This window comes from Prionailurus viverrinus, unplaced genomic scaffold (assembly GCF_022837055.1).
Source record: "Prionailurus viverrinus isolate Anna unplaced genomic scaffold, UM_Priviv_1.0 scaffold_33, whole genome shotgun sequence".
Lineage (NCBI taxonomy): Eukaryota > Metazoa > Chordata > Mammalia > Carnivora > Felidae > Prionailurus > Prionailurus viverrinus.
This window is the reverse complement of record NW_025927604.1, coordinates 8,558,941-8,582,141: the sequence shown is the minus strand read 5'-3', so window position 1 is coordinate 8,582,141 and position 23,201 is coordinate 8,558,941. Positions and strand designations below refer to the sequence as shown.

Below are 23,201 nucleotides of genomic sequence, written 5' to 3'. Positions count from 1 at the left end.
TACCATGAGGCTCAGGGGCTGCCCTCTACCCTGTGCTGAACCACATTGCCTTGCCTTTTTATCCCAAATATGTGTTTGTCCTTGTTCTAAGTAAGTTCATTCATTTCACAACAAACTTACTGTCATTATTCCCATTTAACAAATGAGGAAACTGAGGCACGTTTTAGGATCCTGTAAACTGATTAAGGAGAGAAGCCGGTATTCGAAAACACGTTTTCTGACTCCAGCTTTACACTTTAAATGTTTTAAATGTTCTGTTTATCTGGTTCCTCCATTGGAAGACGAGGTTGAGTCTGTGCCAAACTCCGATGGATATCTCCTGTGCCCACCACGATGTCTGACACGACAGATAATCATTTATTTATTCATCAGATGAAAGAAAGGAAACCATAGAAAATAAAAGAAAGAAAGAGAGAGGAAAGAAAGAAAGAAAGAAAGAAAGAAAGAAAGAAAAGAAAAGAAAAGAAAAGAAAAGAAAAGAAAAGAAAAAAGAAAAGACGCTCGTAAGTAGACAATTGCACCACGGTCTGGTTACCATTTACTAAGCATCAACACCGGGCAAGTGCCCGGGGTGTGCAGAGGAAGCTCAAGATTAAATGAACATCCGTGCGCTCAGAAGTTTCAACAATGTGTCCACAACTGCGTTTCCCCCGCCCCCAAACACACACACCCGCGGCCTCTCTTCTCTGGCCCCGTTCCCTTCTTCTGAAATCCCCGCTCCACCTCTTCCTCCCCCTTGCCATCCTCTCCGTGGATTTCGCGTCCGGGCTTTCCCGAGCTCCGGCCGCGGGAGAGGGTTAGGGCCTGGGAGCGCTCCGGCAGCGGCAGGCATGCGCACTGGGGGCGGCGCACTGCGCATGCGGGAAGATGGCGGGCCTGGAGTCCTGAGAACCGTGGGTCGCCCTGCTCTCCTCCGGCCTGCTCCGTAGCTCCCCAGGTCGTGGGGCAGTGGCGCGTTCGTTCGCGGGCCGGCCTAGGCAGCGGCGCCTCCGAGCAAGCTGCAGGCCCGGTTCGTGCTCGGCCTCCGGGAACCGGCGCGTTGGGGGCGGCGCCCGGCCGGAGCGGGAGAAGGCGGGAGAGCTCGCGGGGTGCGAGGCGAGGGGCGGCCGCCTGGGCAGCATGAGTCAGCAGCGGCCGGCGCGGAAACTGCCCAGCCTGCTGGTGGACCCGGCGGAGGAGACGGTGCGCCGCCGGTGCCGCGACCCCATCAACGTGGAGGGCCTGCTGGTAAGCCCCCGGGGGTGGCTCGTGCCCGGAGCGCCCGGGGCCCTGGCGCGGCGCGGGGTGGGGCGGGGGCGGGTCCCAGGCCCGGCCGCCTGCTCTCGTTTCGCGGGGAAGCCGGACCCACAGTCGTCTGGGTCGTGAGTTCCCTCTGGGCCGGGTTCCTGGCTGCTCGTCGGTCTCCCCGCCTCTCCCGCAGGCTGGTCGGTCATTCACGTGAACTCTCTCGCCTTCCCATTCAACACTTGCTCCCAAACGTGTTGTCAGTCTTCCTGGCTGTTACCTCGGGGCTGCGCAGCGCTGTTGGAGAATATTGCCCAGCAGCGCGTTGTAAAGCCCTGTTTTTCTACCAACACTGGATCCTTGCTATATTTCTGCAACGTATTTGGGTTTTTTCCTTCATTCTCCTCTCCCGTTCTCTTAACTGCGGCCATTTAAAACCTTGTGCACACTACGCTTCCCACCCCGCAGCTGCCCATTCAGCGAATTAAGGAAGCTTGTGCTCCCTCCCTGCGTAAGGTTAACTTCCTCTATTCTTGCTCTAGACTACAAGCAGTATATTCTCCTTGGTTCTCAGAGGCGTTGATGAATTCATCGTTTTCTGTTTCTCCCCGTGTTTTCAACTTCTCTGCTTGTTTCTTCCCGTAATGACTAAATGTTTGCTGAAGTTAATATTAAGCCCAATCCCCATGGTGACTCAGTCCTCAAAAATAGTTTGTGAGCACAGTCTCATTTAATTCTTCACAGCAGTCCCGAGACATTACTATTCTTGTTCTCCGTTTGTCAAAATAGACTTGGAGATGTTAAGCGACTTGCCAGCGATTAGATCGTGCCTGGGAAAGCCTGGATTTAACCTCACGATGTCCGACCCGTGATGATGAATTCTTGACTACGTACTTCAACTGCGTCCTAAATATTTCCCCATCTCAAAAGAGACTTCCTTTCATTCTAGTTGCCCTTTCACCTACTGTATCTTCCCTCCAAACTTTTCCAAAAAACTGTTTGGATTCCCTGTGTCCACTGCTGACTGTTATTACCACTGGGGAGGGGGTGCTCTGCCCTGAGCACAGCTCTAAGACTGTTCTAACCAAGGTTGCCAACAACCTTGTCAGTTCCAGCAGATGTCTGACTCCTTATCTCTGTAGTTTTGACACAACCGACCGATGTCTTGCTTTTGTTGGAAACTCGCTTTGAGTCGCTTCTTTGATGCAACCTGCTCGTGGTGCTCCAGATGTAGTCATCTGGTCTCTCCTGTGCTCCGCTGCAAACTCCTCTTCTTCTCCACATTCCTTACATGCCCGTGTTATTTGAGGTTTTCTTCTACCCTCCCTACGCATTCTTCGTGTGGGGTGTCATTCACCCCTCCTAGGATTTCTGGTCCATTCTTTATGGTTACCATCTCTATTGGTGGGTCTTCCCCTTTGAGAATTTGATACAAGCCCTGAACTCTCACCATCGAAAAACCACTTAATTTCGTATTTAATACCAGAAGATACACACATCCCTTGAAGTCTTAGATATTCTTATCTACTTTGGTAGTTTCGGTTGCCACATCATAATGACTCCCAAATCTATAAATCCAGCTCAGTTTTCCAACCGTCTACTCGACATCTCTACTTAGATTTCAAACTCCTATCCAGCGTTGAATTCGTGATCATCTTGGCCTAAGCAGGCAACAACGTTGCTGTGTCTCATCTTCGTAAATGGTACCACACCCACCATATTGTCCAAACTAGCATCTTAGTTAGGCATGTCCTTGCCTTTACCCTTTTCCAAACTGACCCCCCCTCTCCCCTCCCGATCTAATGAAACTAATCAGCAATAGTTGCGCCTGTAGCCATCTATCTTTAAGATTGTTGCAAGGTTTTCCTGCTTCTGGTCTAGCCCCCCAGACTTTTCTGTATGTTCTCCACATAGTAACCGTCTATAATGGTCTTTAAAGCATGTTTCTGATCATGTTGTTTGGCTTAATCAATCATGGTTCCCTAGTGCTCTCAGAATAGAGTAGAAACTTATTAATATAATAAAGTTCCTGGTGTTATCTTCTTTGAACTGCTTGTAGTTACTAGATTTCCAAATTTCCGTATTCTTTTGGATTCCTACACGTACATACTCCCCCTTCCAAAACTTACCTTTTCTTGTTACCTGCCCTGGTTTTCAGGTCTAGATGTAGAGGTCCCTTGTCTGAAGCCTTTCCTGATGTCTCAAGACTAGGTTAGGCACTCCTTTTGTACTCCTAAAGCACCCTGTGCCTACCCTGTCTTTGCAAAGTATGGCTCTTAGGTCCCTGAGTGCAGTGACTCTGTCCATTTCATACGCAGCGGTGTGGTGCCTCTCACAAAAGGATTTGGTAAATAGTTCTTGGATGGATGAAGCAGATACTTAAATGTTTGAATGTGTTTATTTTTCTGATTGTACACTGGTGGTGTAAACAACTATCTCATTGTTTTTTAACTGCCTAGTGACTGGAAGTATTTAACAAACTATATAGCTGTGCAAAAATTAGTTATTATGTATCTGAGTGATGTTCCCCAGGTAAATGGCTTGAAAACTGTCGGAATTTAGGGAAGGGAGAAGGTAGGGTTGGTTGGAGGTGGAACTTAGTCTGCACATTGAAAAGTAAGGGAAAATCGAATGAGTGAGGTGAATGCAAACCCCTTGTTTAATGGTCTATTTCCCGAGAGCTCTTAAAGGAGTAGAGCTCCCCCAAATAGGCAATCGGTACAAAGAGGCATCTGCATAGAGAAATTCTTAACCAATTTAGAGGCAATGCTTAAGATTTTAGTCCCTAAAATGACCTTTTCTCTTTTCTTTGTCCTTTGCGATCTCAAATTATAATTTCCTGCGTAGTCTTCAGATGTGGGACTTGAAGTACTGGTAAAACAGCCTCGGATGTTCTGACTTGCCTGTCAGGAGCTCCCGGTTCCTAGAGAGCTGTGTGCACCCAGATCGGTCGCACTGATCTTTCAAGTTTGGCGGCCTCTGCCTTCTCCATTCGCTTCCCAGGCTGGGTGTTCAGTCAACAAATGGGGCACAGAAACTGTGTGAGGATTGAAAGGGAAGGTTCTTGGGATGTGACTACCACTGAGCTGTCCCCAGTCATCCCTCAGGGAGATTACCCGAGAGTGAGCTCTCAGAGAGACTTCCTTAGAGGAACGGAGACGTGGTTCAGCCCACGGTGGGGCAGAACCGGAAGCCGCGGTCTGTGCTGCGGCCTGGGCAGCTTCGTCCCGCAGGGATGGGAGGACTGCCACCATAAAGACGCTGGAAAGGTCCAGAGTAAGTGCCCTGTACAGGAACCACTTTGCAAAGGCTCCTGCTGGCCTAATCTGGGACACTCTGAGCCTTACAAGAACAGGTTTTCTGCTCACAGAATAAAAGAAGAATCCAGTTCCTGAAACCCAGCTCAGTCCTGCTTCTCCGGGTCTCCAGGCCAGGGAAACTAAAAAGACCATCATCCGACCCTCCTCCCTCCACACCCAGCCCACACTGCTGGGACAGACCGGGTAGCTGCCGCAGACCTTCCCGTTCCCAGGGGAGGAGACGGGAGTCACAGGGGAAGGTAACAGGAGTTACAGGGGAAGGTAACTGGTCCGGAGCAATTCTGAAAGGCAGCTTGGGAAACGTTAGGAATTCCTTGGTTAGGTCCCAGGGCCTGGGAGCATTTCTCTCTGCTCCCAGCTCGACTCTCTGGGCTGTTGGCTCCACTGTGTGTGTCTTCCTTTCTTCCTCATGAAAGGAAATGCCTATCTGTAACAGAGTGACTTTCTCGGCCTGCTTCCTGGCAGTAGAATTTGGGGTGTTGAGTCACCTCTTTTCGATTTAAACACCCTGTGTCCCTTTTAGTCCAAGCTGACGGTGTTTTCGCTGGTACTGTTCTCTCAGACACGGGTGGACCTTCTGTGAATCCTGTTGTGGCTCACTCAGCGGAAACAAGTCCCACCTTTCTTCAGGATAAACGCTCCTCTAGCTCGGGCTCCTGCTCGAATGGCTGATGGACGGTGCCCCAGACCTTCCGAGAGGCCCCGGCTTCCATCTGGAGGATCTGTGGGGCTCATCCTTCATCTCCGTCAAGGCCTTTTATGTGACTGTGCAGTGCTGTGAGGCGCCCGCTTTGATCTGCTGGGTGTCTTACCCCCAAGCTGTGCAGTCACACCCTCACCTTCTTCTTTAGATTATGCCTTTGATTTGGTCTTTCTCAGAAGTCATTTCTTACTCTGAGCTTCTGGAGAAGCTGAGAATTTTCAAAGGCTTTAAGTCCTGGCTCCTTTTCGTTTAACAGTCCTTTTCTCGATTTCTCTCTCTCTCTCATTCTATGCGCCGCGGGGAGAGACAGGTGCCACATTTGCCTACGTGGTAGGGAAATCTCAGATCACCCGCATCTGTTAGCATCTGCTTCCCGCGGAAGTGCGGTGGACGGTGAGCGTCCCGTCTTCGCGTAACAACCAAGGTCTCCCTTCCGGCGTCTGACGGCGCAGCCCTCGCCTCCTTTGGAGCCTTCACCGCGGCGCCCAGGGTTCTGCCGACAGCTTCTTTCAAAACTGTTCAGTTTGAACAGACTTTGGTGACTGTACGGTGGCCGTGTAAGAGAATATCCTTGAGATACACGTGGGGTTGTCTGAGGGTCTGCACTTTGGTCCCAGTTGATTCAAGGAAAAAAATCGTGTGTCCACAGAGGAAAAAGCGGTAAAGCAAATGCAGTAAAACGTGAACACCTGGGGGATTTGGATGAAGGGTAGGCAGCAATTCTTCTGCATCTTTTACGAAGGCTGAGATTATTTCAAAAGAAAAAGAAAACGGGTGTCCCTGAGAGGAGCTTGGACAGTCCCCTGTTGAGAGGGGCCCCGTTGTTCCTGACCTTGAGGGGGAGCCCCCTCCACTCCAGCCCTGTTTCCGTTCCCGGGTCCGCACTTGGGTCCGCACAAGAGAGTAGAGCATCGCCGGTCTCCGTCCAGGGCCGAGGCGCACTGCCCTGCACCGGGGGACTCCAGTAACGTGGGGTCAAGTGCAGGGGTGGCATTTCGGTTCCTTTTTTTTTTTTTTTTAAATAGCTCACTAACTTTTCTGTGAGGAAACGTTCATGCTGATTTTTTTTTTAATTTTTTTTTTCAACGTTTATTTATTTTTTTGAGGACAGAGAGAGACAGAGCATGAACAGGGGAAGGGCAGAGAGAGAGGGAGACACAGAATCGGAAACAGGCTCCAGGCTCCGAGCCGTCAGCCCAGAGCCCGACGCGGGGCTCGAACTCACGGACCGCGAGATCGTGACCCGGCTGAAGTCGGACGCTTAACCGACTGCGCCACCCAGGCGCCCCATCATGCTGATTTTAAAGCCACTTCAAAAGGAGTCCTATCAAGTCCCTTCCACTCCCAGAAAAGCTCCCGGCCTCCTTACTGAAAACCGTTGACCAAAGTTGGAGTAGCTGCTGGGGTAGCCAGGTGATACATGTTGTATTAGGAAGCAGCAAAGGGCACCCAGCATCTCTCAGGGATCTGTATTAATGGGGTGCGCAAGAGCGCGTCTTCACCCCGTGTCCCCGTGTCCTACATACTCACCGTGTCAGGGCTCTGAGTTACTTACCAGTTGAAGTCCTCTGTGACGAGGTACCCTTTCAACTTCAGATGTTAGCAAATGTTGGCCAAGTGCTCAAATGTGCCAGGCACTGCTCCGCTTCAAAACACAGAAGGGTAATAGTGTCTTAGGCTCGCCGAGGGTTTCACGGTTTACGAGATTTCCTTTAATCTTCACAGCAGCTTGGAAAGTGGACAATAAAATTCCATCAACACACTGCGTTTCAGATCAAGACTGGCATCTCTCGGTGTCTACGAAGTCATGCGACTGGTAGTCCTGAAGCCAGTCTTAAGCCAAGAACTATTTTGAACGTAAACGAGATGAATGTGTCGTCACTGTGGACACTTTGGAAATCTCCGAAATTGTGCACCTGTAGGGTTTATACCTCTAGGATGTCTGCCCCCAAGGGGCTGTGATACTGCTGTGATTCCTCCAGGATAAAGAGATCGTGTTTTCATAGTCAAAAGGAAGAAACAGTGGCTGCTGTTGGAGTCTGCTCTCCTGCAGGTCTCGGCGTAGGCCAGGTGGTGTGGCTGCACGGGTGGTGAGGAAAGCTGTCCTTGCTCCTGCTGCTGTGCCCGATTGAGGCATTATCCCTGTGCCAGCCTGGGAACGGCAGCCGTCTCGATAAGAGGACGAGAGAGAAGGGAGCAGAAAAGAGGCCCTTCTGAAATATGTGGCAAGCAGATACTGAGAGAGCCAATTAGGATGCCGTCAAGTACTCGTATGTGGGCCTTGGCCTTGCTACTCTAAATTAAGAACAGCAGTCTATTTGTGGCACGGCACCCACGAGCGCAGTGGCGTTAACCCTTTCTGTGTTTCCTGTGTACTCTCTTAGGAATGTAGAAGAGTTTAGGGTGTTTGTTTGTATGTTGCAAAGCAATGTGATAAAGACGGGTTATTTGTCGTTTAAGAATCTTGCTACGGGGGCACCTGGGTGGCGCAGTCGGTTAAGCGTCCGACTTCAGCCAGGTCACGATCTCGCGGTCCGGGAGTTCGAGCCCCGCGTCGGGCTCTGGGCTGACGGCTCGGAGCCTGGAGCCTGCTTCCGATTCTGTGTCTCCCTCTCTCTCTGCCCCTCCCCCGTTCATGCTCTGTCTCTCTCTGTCCCAAAAATAAATAAAAAACGTTGAAAAAAAAATTAAAAAAAAAAAAAAAGAATCTTGCTACGATAAACGCTGTCTCATACACTTTTAGCAGAAGGGTTAGATGTAAAAATAGCAATGACTGTGGGTCACATTCATCTGTGTCCTTTAATAGGACTGCCCGTCAGCGTTTCAGCGGTGGGCACCGTGTTTGCAAATCACTGCTGTTTGGCGGGGCTCGTCAGGCCCAGGCCCTCCCCCGAGACAGGCCTTCCCAACTCTGGTTTTGCACAGCCCAGCAGGTCTGCGTTTTCCCTTAAATCCTAACAGCTGAGTTCATCTTCTGGCAGAATTCTCTGTCAGTAGAGTTAGTCCATACGAGGTTCACTTGCTGGTAGATGCTATAATCTTGTCCTAAATGGCAGGGAGATCGTCGTGGCAAAGATTGGTCCTTAATGCTGAGGCAGACCAAGAGCTTCTAAGCCGTCCACCTTGCCTTTAGGCTTCCTCACCCCCCAGTCTTTTTGCTGTGTTGCCACCGTACTTCCATCCCTCCACGGTGAGCTGGGGTATGTCACGTTCTCATTCAGAAATCTGCCGGGCGCCCTCACTGCGCACACGCCTTAGCGTGACTTCCGTGTCTGTGTCGAGGGTGGTGCCTCATGCCCTTCCGACTTCCGTGTCAAGTCAGTCTTGCACCAGCCACACGGGTGGGTGTGCAAAAGGTGCCATGCGATTTGTATTTTCGTACTTTGGGTGCATTTCATTTCTTGCACTAGGAATCCTATCTTTTCCCTCCTTCGTGAAGCTCCCACAGGTTCAGGCAGAATCTGGCTTGTCCTTCAGGGCCCAGCTGGGGATCCCCTTCCTTGTGAATGCTTCTCTGATATCCCTCTCCGGGTGCATCCACAGTATTCCTGTTGATTCTTCTCTTATCCCAGTTTTGCTACAGCCAGTTTGGGGGTGAATTTTTTCACTTAGACAAGAGCTGAACCTGATCACGGCCTGTCTGGAGGCTCCTCTCGTCATTGTAGTTTGTTGTAAGCATGAGGCTAATACAGGTTTTTGTTTACGTGGCTTTATCTAAATGTTTTATTTCTTTTTTGCAAAAACAGTTTCTAAGTGCGTGGCAAATGTTTTACTAGCAGTTTACATAAACTTTCATAGCTTCTAAATACCTGATAAGATGGTAGTCATTGGTGGCAGAACTAGTACTCATTTCCTGGTTGTTTGGAGAATTTAAAAGAAGCGGTTTTTTTAATTAGTCTAACACCAAGGTTTCTAGTTACGTAGCATACATTATTTTCCATTATTAGAAACGCTGCTGGGGGTGCCTGGGTGACTCATTTTGGTTGAGCATTCAACTCTTAATTTTGGCTCGGGTCATGATCCCAGGGCCATGGGATTGAGCCCCCAAGTCGGGCTCCAAGCTAGGCATGGAGCCTGCTTGGGATTCTGTCTCTCTCTCTCTCTCTCTCTCTCTCTCTCTCTCTCTGCCCCTCCCACGCGTGCGTGCTCACTCTCTCTCAAAATAAATAAACTAAAAAAAAAAAAAAAAGAATAAATAATTTTTAATTAAAGAAATAAATGCTGTTTTTACATTAATTATAGTGGAAATGCATGGCCACCTGTGAAAGCTTGTGAGCAAATTTTTTAGAGCCACTTACACTTAGATAGCAAGGGGTGAGCATTTCCTGGTTTAGACCTATTCTGCACCTCTGCTGAGCTTTCCAGCATCAGAGACAGTGTCCTAGTCATCTTCGTATTCCTTTTTATTCTCAGTATCTGATACAGATGATAGAGTAATGCCTATTCAGTAATAATTTCTCATTCATATTTCTCCTCCACCCGTTCTGTAACTACTTAACGTCCATACTTACGGAAGCCCGTGCAGCGTTAGAAACTTAACTCCACGAACCCTGCCAGTCATGAGTACAGTTAGGGTGGTGACAGCTTAGAAGAAAGAGTGCTTTTCTCACAACCAAATTATCACCCCAGGGAGAATAAAAACCTCTATATTTTCCAGTAAATGCTGTTCATTTGCGTTTTTTTCATTTGCATCATTGTTTTTAAATTACTAATTTACATTTCTGTGTTTTCCTTTTTCCAGCCATCAAAAATAAGGATTAACTTAGAAGATAATGTACAGTATGTGTCCATGAGAAGTAAGTTGATTCCTAAATAGGTTTTAGGTTTTGTAGTTTGAACTTCATATGGTTTAAATGATTTATTTTAAATGTACGTAAGTTGATTCAAAACTGAAAATGTATTATTTGTACATTGATTTTCAGCAAACACTTGTGAGGTTGTGGGCTGAGTAGTGTAAACAAATGTCAGTTTATTCTTTGCTGCTTAGGGAAATGCATTTTAAAAATGGAATGGTCCGGGGTGCCTGGGTGGCTCAGTGGGTTGAGCGTCCAACTCTTGATTTCAGCTCAGGTCATGATCTCACAGTTCATAAGATCGAACCCAGCATCGGGCTCTGTGCTGACAGTGGGGATCCTGCTTGGGATTCTCTGTCTCCTGTCTCTCTCTGCACCTCCCCTGCATACATATGCTCTGAATGAATGAATGGTCTGTGTTTAAGGGTGTTTTCTCGAAGTTCTGTGAGAGCGATTACATGTTGCTGTCAGCAGAATTGAAGGCCATTGACCACAGTCAGGAGAACCAGTCTTTTGCCCTCCAGATTCCTGGGACTCCCTTTGCTGTCTCCCACCTCTGCCACAGACCAGGGCGCGGAGTCAGTTAAAGGAGGCGAAGTGCCCATTGCTCTAGTTCCCTATCCTTCTGGAAATTATAACCGTAGAACGCCCCACCCCTGATTTTCTCTTAATTTTGGTCCTAACCGCGATGGATGGACAGTGCGTAGATCCCAGATAAATCTTAATATCAGCCCTAATTTCTCCTCGGCCCCTGCCACAATCTCACCTGTAGTTGGTCCGTTTTACCTGTGAGGCGTGTCCTCCGTCCGGCCCACAGCACCACCTCACGGTAACATCTAACACACGTCGAGCTTGTACGGTACGAGCTGTGTTAAGCTCTTTGCATGGATTATCACTACAACCCTTTAAAATGTAAGCGTGGATTGTTTCTCATTTTGTATAGTTGAGTAAACTGAGGCCCAGAGAGGTCAAGGGACTTGCTCAGTCGGGATTCAATTCCCCACCTCTCTGACTTCACCTCTAGTTGTAAGCACGGGGCTAGACCCCTGCTTCTAGCGTAGACTCTCCGTCTCTCCCTGCCTGATGTGGCGGGAGAGCCTCCTGAGTAGGTTGTCTGCCCATAGGCTCTTCCACGCTGCTGCCGGTGTGATTTTCCTAACACAGAAATGGTATCGGGACCTCCCTCGACCCGGAATTCTTCCACGATGTTCTGTTACATACAGAGAAAACTCCGACTCCTCGTGTATTTCATTTTACTGATTTGTGTCAAATTTATAAGCCACCTCAGATCCTTAAGGGGAGCGAGGCCGTGGACAGCGGCCAGGTGGAAAGACGGGGCCCTTGCACGTTGTCTCTTGCCCCACGGGCGGCCTGGGCCTCCAGCTGCCGCCCTCACCCATCGCTGAAGCTCTGCCTGCGGGGGGTTCCCTACACACACCTGTCCTCAGACACAGCTCTGCCTTTCGACGTGCTGTTTCCTCTGTCTCATTAAGCCCCTTGCCCTCTGTCAAGAGGGGAGACACCCTCCTCTCCACGTTCGGGTCCTCTGCCCACACACCCCCTTCGTGAGGACTTCCTTCCTTCCCGTGCCGGTTAGGTTTCGTCTCGTCTTCTCAGGCAGCTTGGACACCTCTCTCAGCACGGACCTCAGGGCGTTGTGATCGACTAGGGAACATCTTCGGTTTGAAGACCTTTTTAAGTCATGTTTATGTTCTTTCAGCAACTATCATATTCTAGGTTTTCAGTTAACATCTGTTCTTTCTAAAGTGACTAACATGGTGGCGGTGTTCTTATCCTGAGCTTGTAAGACCATGTTTTGTTAGTAATGAGGGTGATTAGATTTATGCTTTCTGAAGTTAGAATTTCTCGAGCGCCTGGGTGGCTCAGTTAGCCAAGCATCCGACTCTTGATCTGGGCTCAGGTCACGATCTCACAGTCGTGGGATCGAGCCCCGTGTTGGGCTTTGCACCGAGCACGGAGCCTCCTTGGGATTCTCTCTCTCCCTCTCTCCGCCTCTCCCCGACTCTCCCCGACTCGTGCTTGTTCGCTGCCTCTCAGAACAAATAAATCAACATTAAAAAAAAACCCTAATAAAGTTAGCATTTCTCTTTTGTAGTCTTCAACGGGTTTTGATAGAATTCTGACTTCTAATTTAAATGAAATTTTCATTCCTCCCTAATCCCATTTAATCCGAAGTGTAGGAGTGGTCTCCACAGAGAAGACATGTGCATTATAAAATACATACTTGTGTTCTTGGAGTAACCACCAACAGCCTTTAAACTGAATGTGACATTGTAGAGATTCTGAACATGGGAATTTCCGATTGAAGACAGCATGACTATTTCTTCTGAAGCGTACTGGTCATTTTGTGCTGTGAAAGTAGCAGAAAGGAGAGATCATATTCTCCACTAAAGGGCAGCTCCGTGATTCCTGAAACTATTTACTCTGCACACCAAACTATTAAGAACTTGTTTTTTAGTATCAAATTAGGGAAAGATGAAAGGAACGTAATAGTTCTGAGGACCTCATTCACTGTGTGAAATCGGTAGGCTAGCAGGTGTAACAGCACATGTTCACACGCCTTAAAGTACCCTTTTACCCATCAGTTCCAAGCCGCAGAACTTACCGGAAGGAGACAAAGATGCAGACAGAAATTTAGCTGCAGGGAGATTTATTGAAGTATTGGGCCAAACAGCAAAGTTGGAGACAGTTGGAATTTCCAGTATCGGAGTATGTGTAGCAAATACTCCATGAAGTGAAATGTCACGCAGCCCTTCAGAATAACGTTGAAATACATTTGTTGACAAGCGACGATGTTCACGATGTTGAGTTAAAACAACATGCTAGAGGATAGTCTGTTCTTTTGTTTTTAAAAGTCACGTATACCTATTGACAGGTGTATGTCTGTGTGTGGAGGGGGCCGGGCATGTATGAAAAACCAGAATCACAGTAGGTGAGGGATGGAGGGAATTAAAGACATTTTCCCCCCTTTATTTGCTTATCTGTTAACACAGGCTAGTGAATATTTAAAAATGGAATAATAATCAGTTTGAAGACTTTTGCTTTTCCTCGAGGTATGTCTTAATTGTTCTAATGGAAGACCAGTTTGAGCTCTTACAGAAACTTCCATCAGGGTTACGCTGTGACACGTACAGGAACATTTTAAGTATTAAAGAGAAAAAGCCAAGTCTCTGCCTTTGCTTCTATAAAGAACATCTTGGGGCGCCTGGGTGGCTCAGTCGGTTAAGCATCCATCTCTTAATCTCGGCTCAGCTCGTGATCTCACAGTTTGAGTTCGAGCCCCGTGTTGGGCTCTGCGCTCACAGTGCAGAGCCTGCTTGGGATTTTCTCTCTCTCTCCCCTCCGCCATACCGCTCCCCTGCTCGTGCCCTCTCTCTCTCTCAAAATAAACTTAAAAAAATTCTAATCCTGTTCCTGAGAGTGGTGTAGGTACAAATGCAAACTCTCCGCTTTATGTTTGAGAAGAGGCCGCAGACCCCTGCAGATTCCCGTGTCCAGAGGACCTGGCTCCATATTTCAGATACTCTGTTAAGTCTAAAGCCTTTGCTTACTTGGCATAGGCTGATACATTTTGATCTGGTGTGAGAAATCTAGTTCATAAAAATCAGCTATGATGTGTTCAGTGTGTAGAATTTCGATGGGTGTCTATGCTTACTGAGGAGATAAATTATTTTTTTTAATGAGCTGAGAAAGAAATGCTATAGAGAATTTTACAAATTTGTTTGTTTTGTTTCCCAGAAGCTCTAAAAGTGAAGAGACCTCGTTTTGATGTATCTCTGGTTTATTTAACTCGAAAATTTATGGATCTTGTCAGATCGGCTCCTGGGGGGATTCTCGACTTAAACAAGGTCGCCACGAAACTGGGGGTGCGGAAACGAAGAGTATATGACATCACCAATGTCTTAGATGGAATCGATCTGGTTGAAAAAAAGTCTAAGAACCATATTCGATGGATGTGAGTTGGTTTTGAACTTTTCGTGCTTTTTTTTTTTTTTTTTCCTTCTCCTTAAGTGACAATACCCAGGTTTGAAACAAACTAGTATTTGTAGTGTTTTGACAGGACAAAACAAAGTAAGATATGGCTTCTTGCTAGAAAAAGATTCTATAAAAATTTTGTTCATTTGTTGCCGCACAAGGTACATAAGTATTTTTTTTCCTACTTAGGACTGAATAAAAGCCATAGATCTAGGATATCGTTCTGGTGTTATGGAAAAGTTAAATGGAATGATAATCGGTTTTAAGACTTGCTTTTCAAGATCACAAGAAGATCTTAAGCATCTGATTGCTTAGGAAATTTTTTTCCAATTGGTTATTGCTATCGGGAAGAAAGTCGCTAAGGTCGTCGTAAGACAATGTAATGTAATAAACGCTTAGAGGCTTCCTGCTCCAAGAGTTGTAATTCATTTGTTCTGGGGGAAGGTGGGAATCTCATCTTCCTTCTTAATTACCCCAGGTGGTTATGAGTCTGATAGACTATGGATCCACACTGTCCTGAATGTAAAAATAAAAATCAGTGGACCATGTCTAAAAGGCAATTGCTAAAGACTTTATTTTTGATGAGGAAGACCCCATGGAGAAAAAGCCTATGGCATAGACGTAGATACACACGTGGATGTGTGTGTGCATACGTGCACGAGAAGAAAGCTGTTAGTACACATGTGGATGTGGATACGTGTGTGCATGAGAAGAAAGCTGTTAATACTTCTGACAGGCAAATATTTTGGAAGAGTAAGAAACAGTTCCAGCTTCGAAGTGCATGTAAATACATTTCATTTCAGGCAATGACAGATGTCCCAACAAAGATCACGAAATGGTTTTAAATAACGAACTTTGCTGATAGAGGAAAGGGGTTCATAAAGGAAGTTACTTTTTTCAGCAGTACAGAAATGCAGATTGAATTCTAATCTGAACGTGTTTGCTAAATAACATTAATAACACCTTAGGGGTTAATATCAGATTGCATTCCGAATCGCTAATTGCAATCAGGTTTGAAAAGTAGCAAGCAAAAGGTCAAGTAGTAACAGCCTTTTTCCTCATTATTTTTCATGAAGAAGAAAAACAATGAGTATGAGTTGTTCGGGTCAGATCATAACCGCTGCGATAAGGTAGACAGTAATAACTAAAGAAAATACATCTTTTAGGAATAATGCATACAATCTTATATTCAGCTCGAACCAGATAAAAGATGCGCATTAGGGAGAATCCTCAATTTTATCAGAGGAGCTGTCATTTTAGTCAGAACCCCTTGTTTGTCATCAGGGGACTAAAAGATTACAACTTCTCGAAAGTCCTGCTTAAGTGCTAGAGCTGGGACCTAAGCTGGGTCTCGTTGACTCTTGGGCGGTGCCCGGTGTGCTTCGTCCGCTTTGCCCACCACTCAGTCTGCGTAGAGTTCTGACGGTCCCTTGGGTCTCCTCAGATCCCTGTGTAAGAGACTAGAACAGGGACAGAAAGCAGTGTGGCTCTACGAAGAATAATGGTTGTCTGGAATACAGGGAGGTCAGGAGTGAAGTGAAGTACCTAGTTTTGTCTGTCGCTTTGGGAAATGCCTGACGTCAACATCGGGAGAAGTTCCAATAACCTAACTTGTGTCTTCATCTCCTGGAGGTGACTCACAGGGAGTTTTGTGTTTGTTTTTGTCTTGTCATTACTATTATTTTATTAAATGCCTTTCTCTTAAAGAGGGTCTGACCTTAGCAATTTTGGGGCGGTGCCTCAACAGAAGAAGCTGCAGGAGGAGCTTTCTGACTTATCAGCAATGGAAGATGCTTTGGACGAGCTGATTAAGGACTGTGCCCAGCAGTTGTTCGAGTTAACAGATGACAAAGAAAACGAAAGATATCCTTTAACTCTGTCCTTTAAAAAAAAAAAAAAAAATTCCCCTTCCAAGGCAGAGGTTACTTTAAATAGTAGGGTCAGCCTGGGAATTTAATTCATATACTCAGGATACAAAATTAGACCTTTAGAAGTTGTGAAGTAACCAAAGAGTTAGGAGTATAGCCTCAAACATACACAGATAATTGCCTTTTCCTCTTTCGTGTGGCATTTGTTCAGGTCAAATGCTACATTCAGACCGTGTACCAAGGTTCATGTTTGCTTATCAAATTAAAATAGTGACACATTCTTGCTTCGTTTTTTAGTCAGAATGCTATAAAGATAGCAAACTATCTTTTGTGAAATTGGCTTTTGTGAAATTCAGGTTTTGCCTAATTTGTTAACTGAGGTTTCTTTTTCTTTTTTTTAATTAATATGTATTCATTTTTGAGAGACAGAGCGCAAGTGGGGGTGGGACAGAGAGAGCGAGACACAGAATCCAAAAGAGGCTCCAGGCTCTGAGCTGTCAGTACAGAGCCCGACGCGGGGCTCGAACTCACGGACTGTGAGATCATGACCTGAGCCGAAGTCGGACGAGTTCGGTCTGACTGAGCCATCCAGGCACCCCACTGAGGTTTATTTCTGAAACGATGACATTGCCATTGAAATGGCAGTGGATGAAATGGCAGCTGCCATTCTGGTCCACAGAGCCCGGTGTAGCTACACGGGACCAGCGGGGCAGACCTGTCTTTGGCGGCGATCTTCTCCTGGGTCTCCTGGGCCCACCTACTGCTCTGTTTTCACTGCACCTTTGCGAGGCTCCACTGGTTCCCAGCTGCTTCATGCTTTGAGTTTACTCACACTCCGCATCAGTTAAAACCTATTTTCACAGTACAGTTATCACAAGGGAAATAAATGCTGTTCCTCTACCTAATCAGAAAGTCTGTGAAGTAAGCAAAAAAAAAAAAAAAAAAAAAAAAACAAACGGGGAAATGCAGTAAGTCACTTAATTGGTAACATTTCAGCAACCCAGTAAAACAAGAAGAAAAAAATTCATGTAGTGAGATGGAAAATAATTTGGGATGTGGGAAATCCCATGAGTACATGGTAGTCCTAGAACACATATTCTCCAGATTGATGCCACTTTTTTTTTTTCTTTTTTACAGATTTTTTTTCCACCTTGCATTTTTGGAGAGTCTCATCAAAATTGAGTATTTTTTCCCCAAATGTTCTCATAGTTAGATCTAGCATCGAATAGGGAATTGGGGGCAGGGAGCAGTTAAATGCCTTCACCTGAGGTTTTTTGTGTGCGTGTGTTACGTGTATGTGGACAGTTTGTCCGGAAATTGTCACCATAGTCACGACGGTAGACTTTAAAGGAATTCTTTGAGCTATACATATTGTAAAACATTTTGTAAAGTCTAAGGAATTGTTTATGAAGTAGTAAGAGTTATATATGAAATGATTTTCTACTAATTGCTTTCCTTAATTGTGAGTTTGTATCCCATAAAAACTACAGAGATTCTAACATGACACTTATATTCGTGTATTATCAGAGATCAGTTATCTCCTCCGTAAGTAGCATTCTGCTTAGAGACCCTTGACTGACGTTTACACTAGCGTACGTGACGTATCAAGATATTCACAGCATCCAAGCCTTCCACGAACAGATTGTCATCGCAGTGAAAGCTCCGGCAGAAACCAGATTGGATGTCCCCGCTCCCAGAGAAGTAGGTATCCCTGCATGTTTAAGAAGACCTTGTAAAGAATGGGAGCAGGTCAACTGTTCAGGCTGCTGTGTTGCAGTCGTAATATCTTCACAAGCATTATGTGTGTGGTAGTTGCACATCTGACGTCGCTTGAGGCACTTTGCACGTTTTAGCTTGTTTTGCATAACACAACAAAGGAAGCGGTCATGATCACGATCCTCTGACAGGGGAGGAATCTGAAGCACAGAAAGATTAACTTTCTCATGGTCACACAGTAAGCGACAGGCCGGAATTCAAACCCAGATGGTTTGTCTCCAGAGTATGTTCTTGACCATTGTTCTGTCCGTGAACTCTTCCTATACTATAACGCGCTGCAGTGCCTCCACTGTGCCACAGTATGCTATAACCTATTGTAATGCCTGCTAGAGGAATCTCCAAGAATTGGCCCCGTTGCTGGAGTTCCAGGTTGGGTGTTGGTCAAGGCTCTAGAAGTTCACTCTAACCAAGCTCATGAAAGACTAAAGAAAGAATAAACAGGAACGCTAAGTGGTACATTTAATTTTTTTAAAATTGTTTTTCACTGTTTATTTTTGAGAGAGAAAGCCAGAGCATGAGCAGGGGAGGGGCAGAGAGAGCAGGAGACACAGAATCCGAAGCTCCAGGTTCCAGGCTCTGAGCTGTCAGCACGGAGCCCGACATGGGGCTCAAACTCAGGAACCATTGAGATCATGACCTGAGCCAAAGTCGGTCATTTGACTGAGCCCCCCAGGCGCCCCCTAAGTGGTACATTTAATATGAAATGTAAAATTGCTGTATAAATGAAAAGATGCTTATCAGCCGCCAGCTGCTTAGCACACTCTTTCCCTTGCAGGAAAGTTTATATTGAAAGATAATTGTCATCAGAAGGTTGCTTGGTAAGGAGGGAATCAGGACCAAGGAATGTGGCCATTCTTGGGACAGATTGTCAAGTTCTGACAGCCTGTAGACCCATCGGTGCTCATAGTGACCGCTCTGCGTTGCTATAGGGGCTTCCCTCCCTCACAGTGAAGAATGTTCTTACCACTCATCTGTCCTTTCATCCCCACCAGACCACTGTCCAAGTGAGCACCATGTTGTTACTTGACAGTGTGTTATAAGTCAGTCAGGGGACAGCCTTTAATCTAGTCACACTCAAATTGTGACTTCTTGGTGACGCTTCCTCATTATTTTATTTAGATCTGGATATAATCCAAGTCTCCTAAGCAACATTTGTGTTTAATAGGAGTCGTTTGAGAGATGTTCAGACTTTTTTTTTTTTTTTAATTTTTTTTTTTCAACGTTTTATTTTATTTTTGGGACAGAGAGAGACAGAGCATGAACGGGGGAGGGGCAGAGAGAGAGGGAGACACAGAATCCGAAGCAGGCTCCGGGCTCTGAGCTGTCAGCACAGAGCCCGACGCGGGGCTCGAACTCACGGACCGCGAGATCGTGACCTGGCTGAAGTCGGACGCTTAACCGACTGCGCCACCCAGGCGCCCCCAGACTTTTTTTTAAATAACCACTAATCTCTCAACACATCCTTACCCAGGGACATGATAGTCCATTCGGCAGTGACTGACAGGGTTTTGGTTTTTTCCCCCTGCACTACGAGCTGCCTCGGGCCGTAATTGCCAGATTTTGCTGGGTTTTTTGATCCCGCCCAAGACTGAGAGTCCAGTTTGAGGGCTGAGGAACGTGGGCCCTCTGGGCAGCCCTGCTCCACGGTCGGGCAAGAGCGGGAGCAGTGGACAGGAGCGCACTGCGTGCAGGGGAGCCCGCCGCCCGCAGAGATCCAGGGCGAGATCTGGGGAGCTGGTGCCAGGGTGGTTGGGCTTCAGGTCAGATCTGGCTCGCTGGCTTTGGGGCATAGTCTTGTTGGGACACAGCCACCTGCCCGTTTGTTTAGATATATTGTCTCTGGCCGCTTTCAGTCTGTGATGGCAGAGTTGTGTAGTTGTGACACAGGGATCGTATGGCCCACAAGCCCCTTCACGGAAAACGTTTGTCAGCCCTGATTTGGTGGAGTAGGAAGTCCTCGGCTGGCTGCCAGTTCCGAGCAACGTCACAGTTTCTTTTGTTTAGAGATATTCTTTGAGTTGCGTAAGATAATACCGTTCAAACCAGACCTGGCCTGGCCATCTAGAGCCTGAGCACACGTGTACTTTCTCTGGCCTACACGTCTGGTACCAAGAAGCCCCTCTGAGAGACCGCATCTCACCGAGCCCTATTAGGAGATGACAGTGAGGTTTGTAGGGCAGGAGGGGGCCCCGGTGTCTATGCCAAGCCCGGGCCTCCCCGCGTGAAAGGAGAAGAGAACAGACTCTGTCACAGTTGAACCCTCTTCCGGTCAGAACAGCAAAGGAATCCTGTATAACTGGAACCGTTCCTTTAGATTTTGGCGTAAATTGGTTCATTTCGGGGTCCTGGCACACACACAAAGATGATGATTTAGCATAACTGTCAGTAGAAGCCCCTATTTCCTGATACCTTACAGAAAAAATAACTAATCCTGAGTAAATTGAAAAATCCAAAGCCAAAAGATGTGAATAATCATAATTAATAGTCCTTTATACGCAGTACTTTTTAAATGTTTTTTAAGTCACTAAGGGACGTTTTGTCAGGATCTCATCTTTTTCAGGTGGACGAAAGAACGGCTCTTTCAGTTAACTCAGCACCTCTCAGGGGTCAAAAAATCTGGACACACCCTTCTTATTTGAGACTACAGGGTATTTTAGATTTCTCTGTTATCCAGACACTGATTGTGGACCCTCAGGGACCGACTCCTAGAAGGGGTCAACTCCTTGAGTAGAGAACAATGGGCTCTTTGAGTGCTGAAGTAGTCACATCATGACTCCCGTGGAGTCGTCGTTTCAGCCCCGTGAGCTGGCCGGTGGCTTATTGGCCAACACTGAAGTGACTAAAGCCACGTACGTGGTTTTCTCAAACATACGATAGGAAGGAAACCACCCGCGTTTAAATTTTCAGCAATATCCCTTGAATTGGCCACGTCCGTGGTTTTCTCAAATATACTATAGAAAGGAAACCACCCGCGTTTAAATTTTCAGCAATAGCCCTTGAATGGAAACTTTTGCAGTTCTAGTGAGTGAAAAAATGTAATCAGTGAACAGACACCCTGACGTGTCTTCTTTAGGGTGTTTTATTTCTATTTTACCAGGACTCCATCACAGTACACATAAGAAGCACCAAAGGACCCATCGATGTTTATTTATGTGAGGTGGAACACGATCATTCGGGTAATAAAGTGTCTGAAGGAGCGGGCACCTCTTCATCTAAAAACAAACATCCAGAACACCCCGATAAAGGTAAGTATATCAAGTGTGTGATGAGGAAAATTGAAGATTCTGATGGCTTTTTACAAAACCATACAAAACAAATTTGTATATTTGTATATATAAATATATATATATGTATGTAAAAAATCATTAGAATCTTAAATTCGTGTATATACATATGATTTTTAGTATATTGTTACAAATGCATCTTACGGCCTTACGGATATTTTTACTCTTTCTAGCCACGAAAACACGAGTTAAAGAATTACAAGGTAATTTAGACTATTAAACAACAAGGTAGTTTAGCCTGTTTCTAACAAAAATAGAGTTAGATGCTGTGCAGTTTTGATCTCGAAAACTTAGAATCTAGTCGGTCCCGTGGTGGTGCCTCCCAGCGCGGCCTCTGGGTAGGTAGAGAAGCCGTCTCCGTTCTGACAGGTGCTGGCGGGTGCACGTGCGACCTCGCTTGACTCTGGGGAGACTTACAACAGGAGCCTGTGCCATTGACAGAACGGTGTGGCTGTTGGCCAGGGCTCTTCAGGGTTCTTTTAAGCACTTGAAGTGCGTGTTCGCTTACCTGTCCGCCTTTCGAACCCTCACTCAGGAGAATTTCTTCCATGTTTGTTACTTTTCAGAAGAAAAGCCTCCACAACAAAGTGAAGAATTACTTGAAGTGAACAACTGACAGCATTTGCAGATGCGTGTATGGAGTTTTGGGGAGCATCCCGTGTGGATGAATCATGCATCAGATTTGATTCTCAGAGCAATAAATCATCCACGAAGTTCTCTGCTTCTCCGAGACAGCATCAAGGCCAGTGGTGGCTTTGAGGGGTTCACTACTTAGGTCTACTGGTAATTACGGTTTTTGCATTTGAAGACGACTCTTTTTATAATTATTCACTGCTTTTTGTCAGTGAAATAGACACCCTGCCTACTGAAATAATACTCTTCCGTCACGGAGAGTATCCCTGAGAAAGGCAGTCGGGCCTGAAGCAGACCGTGCTTTGTGGACTCTGCCCTTCCCTTCAAGGATCATGTGTCATTATCACGCAGGAAATTGCCTTACGCGGGTTCATGTCTGCAATTAGCTCTTGGATGAGTATACACAGGCGTCTAACCGTGATGTCTCTGTATATATCTGTATAATGTTTAGATGACTTATGTAATATGTCTAAGTAAAACTTTCCACCCTTGTACAGCCAAAATAATGTATATATGGAAAGTAACAGACAAATTCTCTAATTTCTGTGGTATCGATAACTTATTAGAATCCTCAGAATGGGGGTTAGAGGAAAGTTTTTTCCAAACTTCTACATGTAGAAGTATCATAAATATGCTAGACATTTGAACATCATGGATTTAATTAAAGTGTTTCCATATGGTTCCCAGTGCTGAAATTGAAATCTGATACTTCTTGATTTCAAGCTTCCTCCAGGGTTAGTGTGTGTGAGCCGGTTAATGCGGGCCCTGAGGCTTTAGGGGCAAGTATAGAAATACTATCAGGTAATGGCTTAATTCTTTGCAAGACATGAATTTAATCATGATGAAAATTGGAAACTATTTTAACCTTTTTGCAAGCAGATTTTGTAACGTTTCTGTATGCAGCCTCGCTTTTCAATCAGAGGGGTTTACTTTTGATGAGTTGGTTGTACCCTGCCCTCTCTCCAGCTCTAGTCCCACATTTCCAAGAACCTAGCTATTTCTACCTCATTGGGTAAATCATTTACCACTCTGTGCCTCAGTTTACTCAGTAGTTTACCATTAGACTGTGAGCTCCTTGAGGGACTTTGTCTTAATCATTGTTATACCCAGCGCCTTGCACCATGCCTGGCACATAAAAAGTGCTCAATAAATGTTTGAACAAATCACTGAGTGAGTGAGTGAGTTGTAAAGTTCGTCTGAAAACACTCGTCTGTCGTAAGGATTCTTGTCGGCGTCATGCAGAGTCCTGTTTTAAACTTCTCTCGCTTTCAGAGAGAGATTCGAGGCAAGTTGAAATTAAAACCGTGTAAAAAAAAAAAAAAAGATAATTCAAGAGGAGTCACAAATCAAAATACTGAAAAATAATGCCGAGGGCTGGGATCGAGTTACCTCTGAGCTCTGCGGTGCGATTCGGCAGACGTCAGGTCGTGTGTAAAGACGATACCGTGCGACTGGATGAGCCCATCTAACGAGGGGGTGAGCCGGAGCAGAGGAGCGACCCGCGGACGCCTCTTCTTAAGAGGAGATGCAGAATAAAAAGCCTCTCCTGAGCAGGAACGATGGGCCGGGGAGAAGGTGGTGGCCCGGGAAGCCTTGCCGAAGGT

The 23,201-nt window shown here is 46.2% G+C and overlaps 1 protein-coding gene across 1 annotated transcript; it reads left to right on the top strand.

Annotated features, from left to right (window-relative positions):
• The first annotated feature begins 828 nt into the window (after positions 1 to 828).
• Positions 829 to 22,763, top strand: E2F6 (E2F transcription factor 6). Its single transcript, XM_047845241.1, has 7 exons — positions 829 to 1,227; positions 9,989 to 10,043; positions 13,800 to 14,016; positions 15,744 to 15,899; positions 17,491 to 17,605; positions 20,778 to 20,925; positions 21,531 to 22,763. The coding sequence occupies exons 1-7, from the start codon at positions 1,120 to 1,122 to the stop codon at positions 21,578 to 21,580; spliced, it is 849 nt and encodes a 282-aa protein (XP_047701197.1). The 5' UTR covers positions 829 to 1,119; the 3' UTR covers positions 21,581 to 22,763.
• Positions 22,764 to 23,201: the final 438 nt, after the last annotated feature.

What these genes read in the sequence shown, in the direction of transcription:
- E2F6 (XM_047845241.1), top strand. Translation starts at nt 1,120, where the DNA reads ATGAGTCAGCAGCGGCCGGCGCGGAAACTGCCCAGCCTGCTGGTGGAC. An exon ending in AAGAACCATATTCGATGGAT is followed by an intron (nt 14,017 to 15,743) that starts GTGAGTTGGTTT and finishes TTTCTCTTAAAG; the next exon opens with AGGGTCTGACCTTAGCAATT. An exon ending in ATGTCCCCGCTCCCAGAGAA is followed by an intron (nt 17,606 to 20,777) that starts GTAGGTATCCCT and finishes CTATTTTACCAG; the next exon opens with GACTCCATCACAGTACACAT.